The sequence below is a fragment of the Rhinolophus hipposideros genome (assembly GCF_964194185.1).
Source record: "Rhinolophus hipposideros genome assembly, chromosome: 1".
Taxonomy (NCBI): Eukaryota; Metazoa; Chordata; class Mammalia; order Chiroptera; family Rhinolophidae; genus Rhinolophus; species Rhinolophus hipposideros.
In genome coordinates, this window is record NC_138047.1 from 23,078,923 (window position 1) to 23,099,260 (window position 20,338).

At 33.9% G+C, this 20,338-nt stretch overlaps 1 protein-coding gene across 7 annotated transcripts in view; it reads right to left on the reverse strand.

Annotated features, from left to right (window-relative positions):
• Nucleotides 1-20,338, reverse strand: part of MPP7 (MAGUK p55 scaffold protein 7) — a 251,426-nt gene that overhangs the window by 37,561 nt on the left and 193,527 nt on the right. For 3 of the 7 annotated variants that reach the window (XR_013994074.1, XM_081060818.1, XM_081060815.1), the window contains exon 12: nucleotides 12,982-13,020. The exons of the other annotated variants lie outside the window; for them this stretch is intronic. Coding sequence is in view for 2 of the 3 variants with exons in the window: in XM_081060818.1 (XP_080916944.1) it covers nucleotides 12,982-13,020 (39 nt within the window). In the remaining variant the exon portion in view is untranslated. The remainder of the gene's footprint in view (nucleotides 1-12,981; nucleotides 13,021-20,338) is intronic. 7 annotated transcript variants of the gene reach the window in all.

Below are 20,338 nucleotides of genomic sequence, written 5' to 3' on the forward strand. Positions count from 1 at the left end.
AATAGTCGTTCATACTTACACTGAGTTACTTTTGCACTAATTTAAAAATTGGTATGAATACAGAAATGTGGAAGAAAATGTATAAAAACAGACAATGGTTGTGTTGGGGAGAGACAGCTGTGGACAACTATTTTGTTCTATTTTTCAAACTTTTCCATAATATTACATAATTTTATAATTGAAAGAAAAACCACCACAAAAACACATAGTTCGTAATATATGAACAACTAAACAAATGAACTCTAGTATTGGCAGATGAATTTGTGCGGTTACATCAACATATAACACAAAATACATTTTGACTGTCTCAGAGGCAGGTTCTAGTCTTCTATATTTTGAAATGATTACGGTAAATAGGCCAATTTTTTATATTCACAATAGAAAGAATAACCATATTCACAATAGAAAGAATAACCAATAAATTAAAATATTAAAAAAGCAATGAAACTAAAAATAATGGAAAACAGTTATTTTATAAAATAAGTATACAGTATGAGAACTAAAGATCAAAGGTCAAGGAAGATAAACAGAGAACCAGGAGTCATAACCTAAGAAGTGAAGATGATAAAAGAAAAGCAGTCAGGGTTTAGAAAACTTACAACAAAACTAAAAAATGGATGGGAAATCTTTTTTAAAATAGAAATCATTATCATATTTTTTGGTTCCCATAAATAAGTAACTTCAGTGTAAATTTATGTCAATATTTATAATTTCAGTGATATTACTTTTTCTTAAATTTTTGACATTTAGGATGGCATTTTATTAAAAATACATGATTATTTTATAAACAAACATGTCCGTTCACACAAAAGAGCCTCCAACAGAGTCAAGGTAACTCACCACCAACACTAACAGCCTCAAAAAAATGCATGTGAACGAGAGTGAAGTGGTACCTGCCTTTCTGTTAATTCAAAGAAAACAAATACTATTATGTTACCACTTGCAATTTTCAAATAGGACAATTTCAATCTTTGGTTACGTTTCTTTCATGTCACAAACTAGTCTAACAACATCAGGTATTATGCATTCCCAATTTTTAAAAATAATAAGCTTTGAATAGATGTTTTTCTATAAATGTTTGTAGAATTGGAAAAGGAAGAGTCTCAGAGAAATCTGTTTTAAACGTAACAGAGCAATATTGGTCATAGGCACTTCAAAAATTAGAGATTTATAGAAAGATCCACTTTAAAGTTACTATTTTTTTTTAAAGAAACACACTTATTTGATACAAATCAAGAAAACTGCCTACTTTCTTAAAAGGAGATAAAAATAAACATTTTAATTCTTTTGTCTCTCCTTAAATATACTAAAATGTAGATATTTTTAATTTGGAAGAACTACCAAAAATACTGTATGAAAATATTTTTCTGCATCTTAAAACACTGGATTGGTTTGACCAAACAAATATTTAACTAGTTCAATTGGTAACTTAATTACAAGGAAGAAAAATTTTTAATATAAGTGACCTTTTAAAGATGACAAAAAACAACAACAAACCATGTAGACATTAATAAAAGCTAAGCAGCTGAAAACTATTACACAATGTTAGGCTCCTGACAATAAAACATTGAAAATTACCATTAAAATCAATATTTTTAATATAAAGCCAATGCTGTTATAATTATATAAATTGTGACAGACATGTAACAACTATGTCGTAACAAGATCCTAAGACAAAATTACTGTTGAAATGATGTTCCCATAGTATGACAATTATAAAATTCACCCAAAGACAATGGAGGATAATTAAGATCATCTTAAAGCAACAAGTAAAAATCTTGGGAAGAGGTATAAATTGAAAAGAAATTCCAATAAAAAACTATAAAAGTTACTGAGATCTGAAGAAGTTAGGGGAATCAGCTTCTATATTCACCTTATAAAAGACTGTCAGGGGGTGAAATCACTTGTGAAACAGGAATGTTATGGATTACATTTACCAACTGTATAGATGCTAATTGTGTATACGAAGGGGAAAAGGCTTTTGAATAAACTAACAGAAAATTCATCTCTGGAATATTATAAGATCAAAGTTGCTCTCAATAAAACAAACAGACAAAAATGTCCAAATGCCATAAATAACCTTGAATCTTTCAACTCATCTCAAGTTAAAAATAGAAATTCAAAGTACCCAATAAAATCATGGAAGCTAAAATAAAATTTAAATTTGAGATTTCCAAGAAAAACAAATTGTTTAGGTTTTAAAAAGTTTCCTGATACCACTGACAATTTCTTTCTAAAGCATTGCCATAAAAAAAGAGAAACCATAGAATTTAATTTTCTGTTAGCCAACTAATAAAAAAATGAGTTCTTATACACTTTCAAAATTATGAGAAAATACAGTACGCACACATAAAATTAAATATAAAAATATAGTTCTGAAAATAGGGGAAAATTGGATTTGAAATTTCAATTTTTTTTTTTAAGTTGAATCTATGCAACCTAAAATTCTCCAAGCAGAAATGGTTTCTTTCTGTCAGAAAAAAATATTTCCAAGTAGAATTCCAGACATGTTGAGATTATGCAGAGAACCTGTACCAGTTCTGAAAGAATGCTTCTAAATGTTCTTTTTATATAAATTTTACTTTTTAGAGAAACATTAAGGCAGTACATTTAGACATAGCTGTATTTACCTATATAACATTCTTTAATAAAATGGCTGAATATTGGTGGAAATGGAAATTTTCACGAGATTTAAAAAAAGGCAGTATGGTTGAGGATCAATGGTGTTTACACATAGGAGAAATAAGGAACAGGGTTAGGAAAAAAAACATAGAAGTAGAGATGAGTAAATAGCATTTAAAAGAAATAACAGCAAGTGAACAGTTTTGTTCTTATTGAACTTTATGGTAAACACTTCAGTTAAATAGAAAGAACAGTCTTTACTTACATAAGTCCCAAAACTGATCTTGTTTTAAAAGAATGCATGAAGTACTCCAGCAAGGACAGAAGTGGAGAAAAATTGATGATTTTTCAGGAAATCATTTGCAAGAAATTATGTTTGAAGACAGATGCATGATAAGCAGTGCTTTGTGAAATGATTATAATGAGATGTCTATAATGAATTAACCAGAGGAAGAACATTTTAAAATTCTTACCAATGTTAAAAAAAAAAATTACTCTTCATATGAACTATTTTGCACAGCATTAGGGAAAAGGAGAATCTTTAAAGCAGATCATTGTACAAAATTACTCTTTGGATGCCGACAGAGACAGAGCAAAAATACACTAACTTCCACACCATCCACCAAACCAAATTAAAAAATATACATAGTATACATATATACATATATAATTAAATATAAATGTATATATAGATATACTGTGTTTCCCTGAAATATACATATATACTGAAGTATATACATATACTGTGTATATATACTTCTCTGAAGTATATATACTGAAGTATCCCTGAAGTATATATATATACTGTGTTTCCCTGAAAATAAGATCTAGCTGGACAATCAGCTCTAATGCGTCTTTTGGAGCAAAATTAATGTAAGACCCGGTACTATACTATATTATATTATTATTATATAAGTCCGGGTATTATGTTATATAAGACCCGGTCTTATAGCAAAATAAGACTGAGTCTTATATTAATTTTTGTTCCAAAAGACGTATTAGAGCTAATTGTCCAGCTAGGTCTTATTTTCGGGGAAACCTGGTATATAGTAAATGTTTCGATAATCTTTATGTAAAGGCAGCCCTTAACTTATAAGAATTCAACTTTAAAGGTACAACTTTCTGCAATTTATATTTACAGTATACATGTTATTATTACAAAATTTTATTCAAACACCATACCACTTACATTACCCACTCAATGAGCTTTTTTTCCTTCCTTCCTATAGTAACGGCCAAACATCTTTTATTGATAAATATGCTGACCTCTAAAAAATGTGGTATGTTACACATCAGTAAGAATCATACCACATAGTGTACATTTGTATCAGCGATAGCTTATTAAATATGGTTTTAAGATGCAATTCTTATACAAATAGAATTCAGTTTTTGGAATATTATAATGTTACTTCTTTCAAAACACTCCATTTAGATCATTTTGGCATTGAATGTATTTTTCAAAAATGTAACTGGTCATCAGGTTAAGGGCTACTTATATATACTGTTTTGTGTTTAATTTTTATGTACTTCAAAGAAAGTGAAAATAAATGTATTCACGGGCTATTGGCCTAATTTAGATCAACAGTGGTCATGGGTTTACAAGTAGACTCAGGGTAGTCCCATTTTTGGTTCAAGGGAATTGTCTGCAAGGTAGATCACTTTTGTTTTTCCTCCCCTTCTGTGGACTCAGGAGATACAAGGTGTGGAGGTGGATGAGGGGCAAAGGTAAGGTTCTAAAATAAGCCAAGGTCTCAGAAATTCTTCTAAATAGTCCTTGGAAAAGCCCTCACGACAAGGCTAAACTTCTAGAAACTCCCTTGACTATTTTCCAGAGCTTTCCTGAATTGGATAAAGGGGCCACTTGCTGAGGATAGCTATCACCCTACACTTCATATGTGCATGTTCTTTAAAATCAGTGGTACTCAGATGTATCTATCCAAGTAGTGGTGTCTGTTGGGATTTGATATGCACCAACCACAGTCATTTGTATGATATCCAGTGACTAAAATGTCACAAATCCATTCCATTTTGTTGACTGGTATTGTTTAAATTACTTCTTTTAGTGAGAGAAACATTTGATGTGCAAGATATATCAAATCTCCAATGGGTGAAATTTTCCTCAATGCAATAACTACCTTGCATTTCCTCAATGCAAGGACTAAAGATAGGTTTAAAGTAGAGTTGGAGAATGGAAAACATGATGGTTAATTTTATGTGTCAACTTGGCTGGGATACAGTGCTCAGACATTTTGTCAAATGTTATTCTGGATGTTTCTGTGATGGTATTTTTTGAATGAGATTAGCATTTGGATCAGATTACCCTCCATAATATGGGTGGGCTTCATCTAATTAGTTGAAAAAAGATTAACCTCCCCTGAGTAAAAAGGAATTCTGCCAGTAAATGGCCTTTGGACTTGAACTAGAACTCTTCTCTGGGTCTCCAGCTGGCCTCCCCTGCAGATTCTGACCTGCCAAGCCTCCACAATCACATGAGCCAATTCCTTAAACTCTCTTTTTCTCTCTGTATATGTATATATACATATATGTATGTGCACACATATTCTGTTTCTTGACTAATACAGAGGATTAGGAGGAAAACGTTAAATGTCAAAATTTTAGAATAAACTAACATTTCCTACTTAGTGTAGAAATTTATTATAACATTTTAACATGCCTTAGAATAGAAAAACAATCAAAACCAAATTTTGGTTCTTTGAAAAGATCAAAATTGACAAGCCTTTACCTACATAGACCAATTTTAAAAGAAAGAGAGAGGACTCACATTACTAAAATTAGGAATAAAAGAGGGGATACTGCTACCAAACTTGAAAAAAATAAAAAGATTACAAGGAAATACTATGAGCAACTATATGCCAACAAATTAGATAATCTACATGAAAATGGACAAATTATTACAGATTTACTACTGAAACAGAAAAAAGAAACAAAATCTGAACAGAACTTTCACAAGCAAAGGGACTGAATTGGTAATCAAAAATCTTCCCACAAAGAAAAACCCAGGACTATGATAGCTTCACTGGTGAATTATATCAAATGTTTAGAGAATAATTAACACAGTCCTTTACAGATGCTTTCAAAAAATAGTAAGAATAGGGAACACTTCCCCCCTCATTGTATGAAGCCAGTATTACCCGAATACCAAAATCAGACAAAAATATCATAAAAAGAAAATCTATAGATCAATATCCAAATTCCTCAAAATACCAGCAACTCAAATTCAGCACCATATATAAAAAGGATTATATACCATGACCAAGTGGGATTTATCCTACAAATTCAAGGTTGGGTCGACATATAAAAATCAATCAACAATATACACTATACTAGTAGAATTAAGGAAAAAAGCCACATGATCATCTCAGTTGATGCAGAAAAATGATCTTCTATAAAAAGATGACGTAATCTTCATACAGTTTTTCTATTTCCTTTCCAATGTAGAGGCCTTTTATTTCTTTCCCTTGCCTAACTGCTCTGGCTAACACTTCCAGTATGTTAAATTAAGTGTCAAGAATGTACATCCTTGTCTAGTTTCTGATCTTCGGGTGATCTCATTCAGCTCATGGCTGTAAATCTGATCTAACTTTGACCACTTCCAAATCATTACCCTGAACTCAAAGCTGCCTAGCCAACTGCCCATTTGACATCTTTGTTGAGATATCTTACAAACTTAACAACTTAAACTCAATATATCCCAAATGGAAAACTTGATCTCTACCCCACCTCAATATGGAATCATCATTTACTGAGATGAAAAGACTGTTCCATCTCAGTAAGTTAAAGTTGCTAAGTCCAAAAACCATGCACTCATCCTAAATTCTCCAATGTGTCTGAAAAGCCTGTCAATTCTACCTTCAAAGTGCATCCAGAATCTCAAATCTTCTCAATCCCTCCACTGATATCTTGGGGCCAGCCACAGTCATTTCTTGTCTGGGTCACCACGTATCTCCCTGCCTCTGCCCTTGCTCCTTTACAGTCCATTCTTAACCCATCAGCCAGCAGGATCCTTAAACATGCGTATATATCTCGTCATGTCATTGCTCTGTTCTGAATCCTTCCATGACTTCTCATCTCACACAGAAGAGCCAAAGAATCCCCCTCTACCTCTCTCCCCTCCACAACCATTCTGGTACCTCGACAACCTATAAATTCCTCCCTTGTTCACTTGCTCTGACCACAGTGGTCTCCTCACTGATCTTCCGACTCATCAGGGTTCTGCTTCCGGGCCTTTCTCTCAATCCTTGGGACGCTCATTCCCCACAAGTCTCCTTCAGGTTTTTGTTCAAACATGACCTTCTCAGGGAGGCCTCCCTTAACCACTGTTTTGAAATTTGAAGCCCCATTTCCCCAATGCCCCCAACACCCCAGTTTTGCTTATTATTACCATATAAAGTATTATATAACTTATTTGGTTGTCTGACTCCATCCCTATTCCCAATATGGAAACTCAATGAAAGGATGTTTGTTTTGATCTCTCTTGAAACTCCAGGGCCTAGGACAGTCTAGAACATACAAGGCACTCGATAAATGTTAGGGCGAAAAATCTAGAAAATAGCATTATAAGAAAGTTTCATTTCTGTAAATACCAGAAAAAAAACTGCTAACCAGAGCTGAAGTGGTTTTCTCTTGAGGGAGAACATGGGGCTAGGGAGGAAGATGGAAATGGACTCCTATTTGGGTTGCAAGACTTGCAATAAATACAACTTGATTTTTAAACAATTTATTAAATAGAGCCATGTGAAATTGCTGACGTTCTGTTGTTTTTTGACCTACCAAAACAGCAATTTCATATGCTTCAACCTAATGCATATACTACTTTGCTAAAAATACAAATTTTTAAATTATCTTCAAAAATTATGGTATGGGGAACACAAAAGAAAACTCAGAAGACAGGGAGGAAACAATTCACAAACTTGGCTATAAAAATTAAAATATCTCTATGTTGTGAAACTTGCATAGAAAAAGGTAAAATCCAACCAAAAGACCAGAAGTAAATGCACACAACAGAGGATACAGACACACAACTCACGATACAGAAAGAGCTCATCAAATTAACAGAAGACTGATAAAGAACCTGATAGAAAAAAATAGGCAAAGAAATGATAATTCAAGGGGAAAAAAGAGAAACTAATAAAAAGTTAGAGTATTGCACTAAGTCACAGTATATTTAAGGTGGGTATCAAATAACACTTTTACCATAAAACAATTTTGCCATTTACGTTAGTATGTTGCTTGTGAGATCTCTTTTAAAAATGCATGATATCTGTAGGTACTAGGAGGATTTGGCTTTTTGGGGAAAAACAGAATTCCACAAAACAGTCATTTTGCTTAATGTATTTATAACAAAGTAATAATATACTAGAATAAAATAATACAGTAGTCTTCCTTTTCCTCCCGGGGATATGTTCCAAGACCTCCAGTGGATGCCTGAAGTCAGACAGTACCAAACCCCATATATACTGGGTTTTCCTATACATACATACCTACAATAAAGTTTAAATTATAAATTAGACACAGTAAGAGATTAACAATAACGAATAATACAATTGTAACAATATACTGCAATAAAATGTATGCATATGTTGTCACTCGTTTCAGGGGATTCCCTGCTGAATGAAGTCATCATAAGCTCTGTTTTCTGGTACAACATGTTGCCATCAATCAGAACACATTTCCTGTTCATGTTTTCTACTCATGAATTTAACGTCTTTTCCATCGTAACTAAGCACTTACCACACACTGTGGCTGTAACTTTAGCTGTCTGAGGTACAACAGCACAACTAGCACAAATTTATTTTTCCTTCTTCGCAATTTCATGGATACATTTGTTCTTACCACAGATCTTAGCAGCCTAAGCCTATGATGTTTTTCCCCTTCGTTTTTACATCCAGAAATTTCATCTTTTCACTTAAAAGAAGCACTTTATAACTTCTCTTTGGCATATCTAAATTGCCAACACCACTACTCTTGCGCTTTGGGCCATTATTAAGTACAATAAGGGTGTTTTGAACACAAGTACTGCGATATGGCGACAGTGTATCTGATAACTGAGAAGGCTACTGAGTAACTGGGCAGGGAGTGTACACAGCATGGAGACAATGGACAAAGAAATGTTTCACATCCCTAACAGGATGGGGCGGGATGGTGGGAGTTTCATCACACTACTCAGTAAGGAGAGCAATTTAAAACTTACGAATTGTTTATTGAATTATTTCTGGAATTTTCCATTTAATATTTTCACACTGCAGTTGACCACAGGCAACTAGAAACTGTGGAAAGTGAAACCGCAGATAATGGGGTGGGGTGAGGTGGGGAACTTCTGTATATAATATAATATATACAGAATATATTATATAGAATATTATATATAAAACCAGAGACTATGATCAAATTTCTTTTTCTGGAAAAGAAGCAATTTCAAATCTGGGGTCGTTAATTGAAGTGTTTTCTTAAAAGAAGAAACTTTCATCAGAAGCACCATTACTTTTCGCACCCTATTATCTCATATCCTTTTTTAAAAAAAACAAAGTCTTTTTATTGTATGCTTCTCTTCTCAGGTGCCTTGTTAGATTCCCTTGACTCAGTCATAGCTAAACAAACTTTTGAATTTCATGAACCTATGGTAGTCTCTTAATGTACATGTGTCAGAACAAGCATTTAGACCAGAAAGAAATAATGTAATGATGCGCTTATATTAAAACACATTGGCCATATTTTTCCCTTTGCCATATTAAGGTATGGAAAGAACAACTGCAGTTTCTTTATGGTCTAAATGAGGAGCAGGAGTTGAATGGAGTGGGATAGTCAGGGCTTGCAAATTCAAAAGCCTATTCTGTCAACACTACTACATTTTGCACAACATTCAGTTGTCAAAGAAATAGGTTGTCCCATGTTTCTTTAATACTCTTTAGTTACTTTTATTTCCCCATACTTGAGATCATGGATAAAGAGGAATACTTCATTAGTATAATATAAGCAATAACGTTAGGGGAATATCTAGTGACATGCTGTCTCAGTACTGACAAGTAATAAGGAGTGGTGGGGGCTGTGTTGAACTGGAGAGCTTGTTTTATTTAAGGAGTCAACTGGAACTCAACTCCAGCTAATTATGAGGAGTTAAGAAATGAAGATCTAATTAGGTCAAATCTTTTGTTTTGTCAAAGGAGCCAGAAATTTTTACATGAAATTTCTGTGCCTAACAAAAAGGTATCTTTTGTCTAAACACAACCTAAAGGCTGTGATCCACCAGTTTGATATAAATTATTATATGATTCATGATATTACCATTTTACCTAGATGGTGCCCTATTTTCATCTGTAATTGGGTAATACAAAATGGTCTCTTGGAACGCAGAGCCCTCTGCCTTTTCCAAAGAAATCATTTTTCTGGGTCATGCAGTATCTATATTGCTTAACTTTACCTGCTAATGACAAATTATTTTACCTGAGTACTCCTGCAGTCTCAATTCCATCTAATCTAGTCTGCTTTGGGGCTTTGTTCAATCAATTACTTCCTATCTCAGACAGACAATCCTTTACCATCAGTTCCATCATCTCTGTATATAAAACTGGTCTTATTTTCCTTTCCCACTAAAATATTGCTACACTCAAATATAAAAACCCGTCTTGAACTCAACTGCTTCCTTTCTTTCACTGTCCACTGTTAATCCTTGATACCTTGCAATTTGGCCTCTAGAAAAGTTGTTTCTCAGCTGTGATCCATGACTCCACGTAACAATGCAGTTGTTGCCAGAGCCAATGACATTTTATCAGAACTCATTTTCTCTAAACTCTCTAAAGAAACCCATTTTACTGTTCACCTTTGCTTTTGTACTTCAGTTTATGTCTACTGATTAAACATGAATTTAATAAAACTACATGCTTTAAGAGATACACAGATTAAAAACCCATTATTTTGTTTTTTTGGATAGAATTTTATACAAAGGATAATGTGAGTGCAAAAATCAGGCAAACTGTTGAAAAATGTGTAAGTCACTGAGCCTGCCATTGAAGATCTCACACTATTAAGTGCCACATTAAATTTCCAGTCCTATCATCTACACGTCTCCCAAACTTAAATATGCCTTGTGCTCTGCCACAGTCATCTCTCTCCATGCTATTGCTTCTACCTTCATCCTCTGCGGCTAACTATAATTCCCCCTAATCCATGGTGCCCAGTTTTAATGCCATGCCTTGAGGGACCAGGTCCCTCACTGCCTCAGGCTGAGAATATCATCACCTCTTCTGAATTAAGGCATTTTACGTGACACTCAGTCGATAACGTTTTATGCCAGTTATTCCGTGGAGGGATGTACACTTACCATCTAATTGACAGAGTATAAGCCCTTAAAGTCAGGGATAGTAACTATCCCACTTTCTCTTTCTAAGAGACGTAAAAGCTTGCAATCACGGCTGTCCATCTCTTCATCTCCCCCTTCACCTCTCAGGTGGTATCCTCCCACAACGTCTCTGGCTTGGCTATGAGACTGTTTTAGCTAATGGGACATTAGCAAATGTGATGTAAGCAGAGGCTTCAACATACCAGCACTACATACATACCAGACATTGTTTTCTCTGTTGCTCCCTGGAACTCAGAGACCACTAACTTACTGGAGGGAGAAAAACTACATGAAACGGAAATAAGTGCCCCTAGCTCAGGGCCCCCATCTCTCCAGACCAAACAGACCCTAGCCAAACCACTAGACTGCACAGACTCACCAAGCCAACACACGCCAGAAATGCCCAGCTGACCACAGAATCAGAAGAATAAAAAAATGCTGCTGTTTTAAGCTATTAACGCTTCTGAGGATGTAAAGAGAGTATATACAGAGTATCTGGCACACTGTTGTTCTGAAATTGAGTAAAGAATTAGTGAAATTTTAACCTCTCTCTGATCATCCAATTCTCTCTTAATAAATTATAGTTTTTCTAGACTAAAAATTGCAGACTCTATATTTCTGCACAGGGTTTTTTCTTTTGTAGAATGAAAAACTAGAGGGCAACATGTTTTAAAGGATAGGGTAGAGGTATATATCTACGTAGATGTGGATTTGATATCACAGTTAGCGATTTACTGTCTCTAGGTCCCTAAGTAAATGCTGTAAACTTTCTGGGCCTTGGTGTCCTTTTTGTAAAGTGAATAAAATAGCACCAATTTCACAGTATTAGAAATAATATATATTAAGTACGAAATAGAATATCTGGCACAATTCTTCAATAACCAAGAGATATTATCATATACAGTTGACCCTTGAACGACACGGGGTTTAGAGTGCTGACCTCCATTCAGTTGAAAATCCATATATAACTTTGACTCCCCAAAAACTCAGTTGTCCCTCAGTCTCTGCGGGGGATTGGTTCCAGGACTCCCATGGATGATAAAACTTGCGGATGCTCAAGCCCCTTCTATAAAGCAGCACAAAACACTGCATGCATACACAACCGCCAACTCCCAACCTTGGATGAAAAATATTGTTTTTGATCCATGGTTCATTGAATTGGCGGATGTGAAACCTGGGAATACGGAGGGCTGACTGTATATTTATTGAAAAATATTTGCTTATAAGTGGACATGCATAGTTCAAACCCGTGTTGTTCAAGTGTCAACTATACATCAATATTAATCTGAAAATAAAAAAGTGGAAGCAGTTATCTATAAATTTGTGTTTCTACACTATTACCTCTCACGACTGAAAATAGAGAACTTGTCATTGTGCCAATACATGGCAAGAGTGCGAAAGGTCTGAAGTGAAATGCAGGTGATAATTCTGATGTCTTTACAATTCCTAGGTATCTTGGCTTTTGTTTATAATATCTCTTGGCATCTCCCAACTAGAAAGATTTCCTTCCAATACAGGTTAGCATGTTAATTGTAAAGTTTAATTATATTTGGAGCTGTTCAGTCAATGGTTAGTTAGGGCGCAGTGTTAGGGAATAATAAATCATTAGAAAACATAACCAAAAAGTTCTTTACGAAGAAATAAGTTCCTTAGAAACTTTGAGTAACTCATAACTAACCAGATAATTCAGCAAAGTCCAGATACCGTAGTTAATGGAGTAAAACGACTTAGCACAAATAGATGCTTTTTCATCCTCTCTCAAAAACTATACAATGATTTACAAAAATATAGCATCTGGAAATCTTCTTGAATAACAACCAAAGAACACTATGAATTCCTTTGTGTCCAACCCATTGAGCCTGTTTAATATAAAGGTTCATGCTACCCCCCACTAAACATCAGGACATGCTAATGCAAATATGCTCATTTAAGATCAAACAATATCATGGTTTTGAAGAAAGCAACAGAACGAAAGAAATCCTTTTCCATGACCAATTGCTCACCTATATAGGCTCCACTGTTGTTACCAGCATAGTCAGCATCTTCTGGATGGAGTGTAAAAGCATACAGAACAAAAGCCAAGAAATAAAGCAGAAGTTAGAAGCCCAGCCACAGATGCAAAAAATAAATTACTTAAAACAATTATGTAAAGCACAGCATAGAACAGCCCTCACAATGCCACTCTTAAACATAAAACATTGTGTTTTATATTTAAGTTTAAAGTAGCATTTGAAACACCATGCAATTCTTTTTTCAACCTTCTTCAGAGGTTTCTTGACGCACTTCCAAGAAAATCAGAAAAGACTTGCCTGAGACGTTTATACTTTCACAGTTAAGGAAATGACAACACTTGATCCCCAAAGTAAATTTATTTTTGTAAGTCAGGCTCTTTGATAATATGTAAAATATAGCACTTATTTTGGCTCACTGGATTAGACAGAAAGGTTAAGACGAAGAGACATCCTTTCTTTTGATAGAAAGAGATTCTGTGTTGGAAAGAAATAAAGGCGTAATATTTCAATTTTTATTTTGGTTTTAAAAATGAACAGATGAAAACATTTAAAAATAAACAATGTGCTACTAATTATTTCTAGGAATTAAATGAATACTGGGCTATGCATGTCTTAAAACTTATGTAAGTAGAGGAACACTTATTATTTAGGCCTCTAGTCTTCACATAAATGTACTTCTGGAACTAACAGCACAGCTTGTGCAGAAATCAAATAATTGAGATTTCCCCACATTCTTACGTTAATACAAGTCTTTCAATATATTTGAATAACATTATTTTTTTAATGTACCTTTAGTGGAGACTACTGACAGAGGAAAAAAAACATAATATACTATTTCAGATTACTTTCTATATTTTTGCTATATGAAGCAAAAAAAAAAAAAAAATACATTTCTTTTTAAAACAAAGTCCAACCATGATATTTGGTTCTGTAATGTCAAGGTGGAAGTCTGGATGTACAATAATATTTCATCAACTGCTTGTTATATTCAATTTAATCCCACATGTATGTGCACTAAATAAAATTACTAGACTATGCAGGGAAGCTTTTGTACATGTACCTTTCATTTCCTCTGAGAAGCACAAAGAAAATGAGAAAGGAAATGATTAAATGTGCAGAAAATACAATTAAAGTAGGAAGATGTTGCATCCAAGGGAAAAAAAAAATCCACCTACCACACTCAACTGTTTCCTCATCTTAGAAAAGCCAAAGGAAAAAAAACACACAAATGTATTTTAAATGTTTCAAAATTATTAATCAACAAATAAAAGTTATGAAAAACTACATTTTAGACTGCACTGTAGGCTTGGTCTAAAAAGAAGGTACATACCTAAGCAGTAAAAGCACAAAGCCTTCACATAGCTTATTAAATACCCAAATGGGAAATATAATGAGAAACTGTCAGTGTTTTTTCAAAATAATATCCTCAGTATGGGGATAATACTTATTTTTTATAGAACAGTTCTGTGTGTAAACTAATCTGTCTCTTCAACACAGGATATTTCATGATAAAAATAGTAAAAAGAAGATAACCTTTTAGAAACAACCAATCTGGCCCATAAAATGTCTAAATATCCTATAAGTTGAATAATATCCTGACAATTATCAACTTATTACCCATGTCAAATGAGTCAGGCACAACCTTTTCATCCTGTCTATATATTATTTCATGAAAGGTATTTAAAAAAGTAATCCTAAACAATATTTGAATTACTAATAGGACAGCAATAAGAGTTAAGTTTGACTTAGGACACTCAACTTCAGTTAAAGGTGGAAAAAGAACTGGCAGTTTAACAGAAGCAACATCTACCCATGAGTCAAGGTAGAACATATTTTGCTACATGACCTTACAGAGTGAATTGGACTGATCAGAACAGTTCTCTGCTTGCTTATGTCTCCAAACTACAGAATGGCAGTCATAGAAAACACTGAGGAGAAATTGTGTACCATGGCATTTTTACTTTTCATATACCTATGGTTCCTCAAACTGTACAGTATTTGAACAGTATTAGCAAAACGATGAGCAAATCATTATTATTCAGGCTCATATTATAAGTCACCCATGTTGTGAGTTTATACTCAATTCTTAGCTCTGAAATACAATGTGCATCAAAACAAATTATTAGAAAACAAACAATAAACTATGCTATATGGATTAGCCAAGCCAAACAACTAGGCATGGTGGAAATAATAAGATTGATTAGTCTGCAATCTCAGACACGCCGCCATAATGGAGATTGTTAAACAGAGAGTGTATTTCTGATAGGAACAACAAGATAGATTGAGTATTGCACCCCTGATTAGAGAACCAGTAGCAGTCCCGTAAAGCAGATCATAAAAGCCATGCCACACACAAAAACACACACAACCCCCCAAATTAAAAACAAGTCAATCCACAATAAAAATAAACATCTCTAATATATATATTACATATAGTATATGTATATTTCATATCCTAATAAAAGGTCATGAATATACTGCATAAATTCTCAAAAAAGTATTTCTTCCACACAAAAATACGAAGGGAATTTTTTAGCTTAATAAAACACACATATATATCTCCAACAGCAAGTATCACGCTTAGTAGACATCCAGCAGGAAAAGCAAAGGGACACATTTCCTTACACACATTTGCAAGTTTGAACAAATAGGTAAACTACATACAAGGTTGATCTCGGAAGACAGTTGGGATACGTGCATGATTCTTACTATGGTAAGGCACTGTTCTGTACACATTAAATACGTAAACTTATTTAATTCTCCAACAACTCTATGAAGCCAACACTATTATCCTCATTTTACAGATGGGAAATCAGAGGTACAGAGCAATGAAGCAATTGGAAGTGGCAAAACTGGGATTTGGACACATGCAGTCAGTCTGGCTTCAGGCTTGAGTCTTTAACTCCTATGTTATACCATTACACCCAAATCACTTCTTAATTACTCAAATTTCAAGCCAGAAAATAGGAGCTGGGGGAGAGAGAGGTCAAGGGAAGTAAGTTTCTTTCAAGATTCCTGTCTATGCCCTCCGCCTCCACCACACCAGCCTCCTGTCCCCAGCCCTGAAGCTTCAAGCCCTCAAGTGTATTTCTCATGACAAGAGAGCTGGAGGAGGGCCATCTCCTCTCCCCAGTCTCAGCAGGAGTCCACTCTCTACATCATCAAGCACTGAAGAGCAGGATGGGAAAATTATAAAAAGCACAGAAGAGAGGCCAACAGGTCACAAAGAGTTATTCTGCTGTCTTCAGAGAAGGGAGTGGAAAGGCTCTCATGAAGAGCATTTGATGAACTCTGTACTACAGGGCAGGAGAATTTCCTGCTGCGGGATGCTATGCTGAGGGGGACACGTCTGACACTCTGGACAAGTGGAAAAACTGCATCTCTCTAGATGTGATATTATTCACAGGGGCAGTTAAATTCCTCCTCTAGAAACTGCTTTATTAGAACACCCTCCACCTCTCACTGCAATCTTGGCCTACAAGTCTGCAATAAGTCATGACCACTAACCAGGCCCCTAAACATTAATCAACTCTCTTACCTGCATGGTACTGGGTGTCCCGGACAAAAGGCAAGAGACAGTATGACTTAGAACCCTTCATATGGAGAAGCTAAAAGCCCATTCCCTGATAGCGTTTTATAAGCAACATCTTCATGTATGGAAGGAGAACACGGTTTACTGAGACAAAAAGTGAGCAATAAAATTAGAAAGGCCTTCGTCTCAATCATCTCATGACATCAAGTAATCAGAAGCGCAGTTTACAGCTCAGTTCATCCTCACCTCTTTCCACACAAACTGTGAACTTTGATATCTCCCAAAGAGTATCCATAAGTATTAGGGGGAAAATACTTTTAGTATTTTTTTAAAACCCCATGTTTCTGCTACACAAAATCCCACCAATATTAAGAAAATGACTGACAAAGTTGTAGACAAACTAAATGTAAGAACATAAGCCATCCATTTGTTAATTTTTGAATTAACTTTATGGGTTAACATTCTAAATAGACATCATTTAAGATGCCAGGAGGAAAGAGCTTACTCAGCTTGAAAAGCTGGATTATAATAACCTGTGGAGTAATATTATATACTCCAGATATATTGGAGAATTTTATAAATTCTCCAATGTTTGGCCTTCCAAAGTATTGGTACCATGTAGAATGAATTCATTCATTTACTCAGTGTTTAAATTCTGTTGTTGGTAGGCTGTGATCTTCAATCCACAAAATGCTTGTTTCTGAATGAACTTGGTTACACCCTTTTTGAAAGGACATACTTTGGCTGCAGTTAAAGATCTTTTTTACCCACATGATAACAATCACAACTCGTTAAAACAAAGTCTAAAATACAACATTCTGTATTTTTACCTTCTAATCTTCAAAAGGTCAAAAAAAGTATACATTTAGGATTTTTTTATTACAAGAATTCTGTAGGAGCTATTCTGTCACAGAAAAATTTTAAATGAGTATTATTCAATCAGCAGTGTTAGAAATTGTCAGACATTTGTACTTTGATAACTAAAAAAGGAAACTGAGCACTCTAAATAAATGTCATATTTGAATATTCTGCCATAAAATACACTATATGAATAAGAGCCTTTTTTAAACACCATGTAGACTGGATTTAAATATAAATTGAAGTTAAAGTAATGTTTATGATATTCAGAGGACAATTCTTAAATACTTTGATTTTCATAGAAAGGAAACGAACAATATTTCAAGTAACCAAATAAATTCATTTTTCTTTTTAAAAGTTAGGTGATATCATATTGCTTTACATATGGAACTGAACTATAAAAATAAGCTTTGGGCAGAAAAATCATACAGTACTTTAAAGTATATCGACACACAAATTGCAAGCTGCCAATTATCATGAAAACCCCTCCTATGTGCTACTTGAGACACAAGATACCCTCTTACTCATTTCCAAAACACTTACCCTATGTCTTTCATGTAATAATCTAAAAGTTAGTCATATCAAAGAAAAACCTATCAGACTTCTGGGCCTGTTCCTCTGCTCTGTCACATAATCTCCATTATGTGAGATCCTATCACTGAATGAAAGAGGGAGGGAGGGAACACAAAATTCTATTAATAATTTTTTTGCTGGATGAGCTATTTTCCAAAAAAAATAGGAGAGGAGAAAGAAAGGAGAAAAGTGAGTCCCTATACCAAGCTTCTAAGATTTAGGAATGATTTTTTTGAGAGCTTATGTTCAGTTTTTAGGTATGCTTCATTTTAAAAGGCAAATTTTATTGCTCGATAAGCTTACTTTCTGGATATATGGTAGATAAGGGGAGGAAAAAAAACAAGCATCAAAGATGAACACCACCCACACTTAAGAGTTTTGCATAATACCAACTACTTTGAGCTTTAAAGACATTATGCTTTTTTCCTCCCCTTATCTACCATATATCCAAAGTAGTCAGTATTAACATGGCTCCTGATTTTATTTACTGTGGAGCTGGGATCCAGTGTTCTAGTAAATATATATGCAAAGATGATACTACTAGGATTCTCCATTCCTTTTAAACTTCTATGTTGACATTAACTGAATCCCTATAGTTCCAGAGCCATTCCATGAACTTTTCCTCCATACAAACTTTAGTTATGATAATACACTGTGAATCAAATAAAAAGTAAAATCATAGTAATACAAGCAACAACTTTGTGAAAAAACTTAGCTGGCTAATTTGGTACATATTATTACCCGACTAAAGTTATTATTCCAAATTCAATACTTAACAATATCTTCCTAGGTTTTAAATGCATTTGTAAAAACTTAGTGCAGAAAATTTTTATCAGCGTATTTTTTCATAAACTTATAAACATCAACATGACAGAATTATTCTTCTTTTAGAAAGTTTACATTAAATAAAAAACTTTTCTTAAAACCTATTCTATGAATTATTCAAAGTCATAAAAATAAAAGATTTTGTATCAACTTTCTGGGTTTTTTTTCAGAGCCTTATTCTATAATTTAGCACAAAGCATTATGACATGAATGTCCTGTTCCAAAAATCGAAGTACCAAATGTTGAAGTCCAGGAAGTGTTCAGTCAGATGGCCTTTACAAAATTTAGTTATATAAAGAATCACTATCATACACAGGTTATAAAACAAAGTGCTTTTAAATACCTTTAAAACTGTTCACAACCAGTACAATGAGTTTTGCATAACTTTTGAGTTTAGGGGTTTCTGAGACAACATCAAAGAAATTTCAAATGGAATTTTAATTCTTTTAGAATAAAGACACTAGCTTTCTATTGAATTTTCATAGACATATACTGTCTCTCTGAACAAGATCATATATACTATATACTACTGATTTAATTTGGATAATATTGACCAGATTTATTTTTATTTAAAAATAAAGAACATCTGTATATGAGAACAAACAATTCATCTCTCAGTGAATCAGAATCAAGTAAAAAAAATTAAATAAAAAAGAGGTAGACAGAAAAGAGAAAGAAAGGGTGAAAGAAGAATCAGTAAGCATTTTTAAATGATATTCAAGAGGCAGAAAAAGAAAAAAAACTAAAATATCCTAAAAAGGACATTTCAGTAAAGATAAATCTGGGAATAAATATTTCTCAGATTTAAATATTGAAGTATTAACATATAAAAGAAATTATGCAAGTTAACAGACAAAAAGCCTCCACTACAATTAATGTTTCTACACACACATGCATACATAAATACACACACACACACACACACACACACACACACACACCCTTCACATTCACAGACGTTTATACTGAAACCAGTTTGGGGAGAGGCATTAAAAAGACATCTATCCATTTTGTATACTTCTTTAAAGAAACATATTTAGCAAAATTTTGAAATAAATAAAAATTCATAATTATATCAAATTGTACATTTTGAAGTTGCCTAACACTCAAATTTGAGGATGGATTCAGATTCAAGTACAATCACATTTATTTCATTTTCTATCTACACATATTTTATCCCACGTGCACCAACCATATTAGAAATGTGCCAGCCCCAAATTTAAAAACCCCTCAAAGAGCAAGTCAGGTAGATGCCTCAGAGATCCTTTGAACTAGATGAGTTACCAGTGAAAATTCATCACACTTTAAAATAATGCAACGTTCTGGTTACACTTTAAGCTTTCTGATGTCACAATACATGTGGCATTGTATGACAAGTGTTTTTTCCTTTTGCTCAGACAGTGAAGCAAGAACAAGCAGGCTTTTGAATCAGTGCTGCACTTGAAATATTTGCTTGTTTAGGAGATTTATACCGACTGTAGTTTGGCTCTCTTATAATGTCATTCCTGGGCTATAAGCTTCTACAAACTGACAGAAATAACAGGAGATGTGAAAAATGCA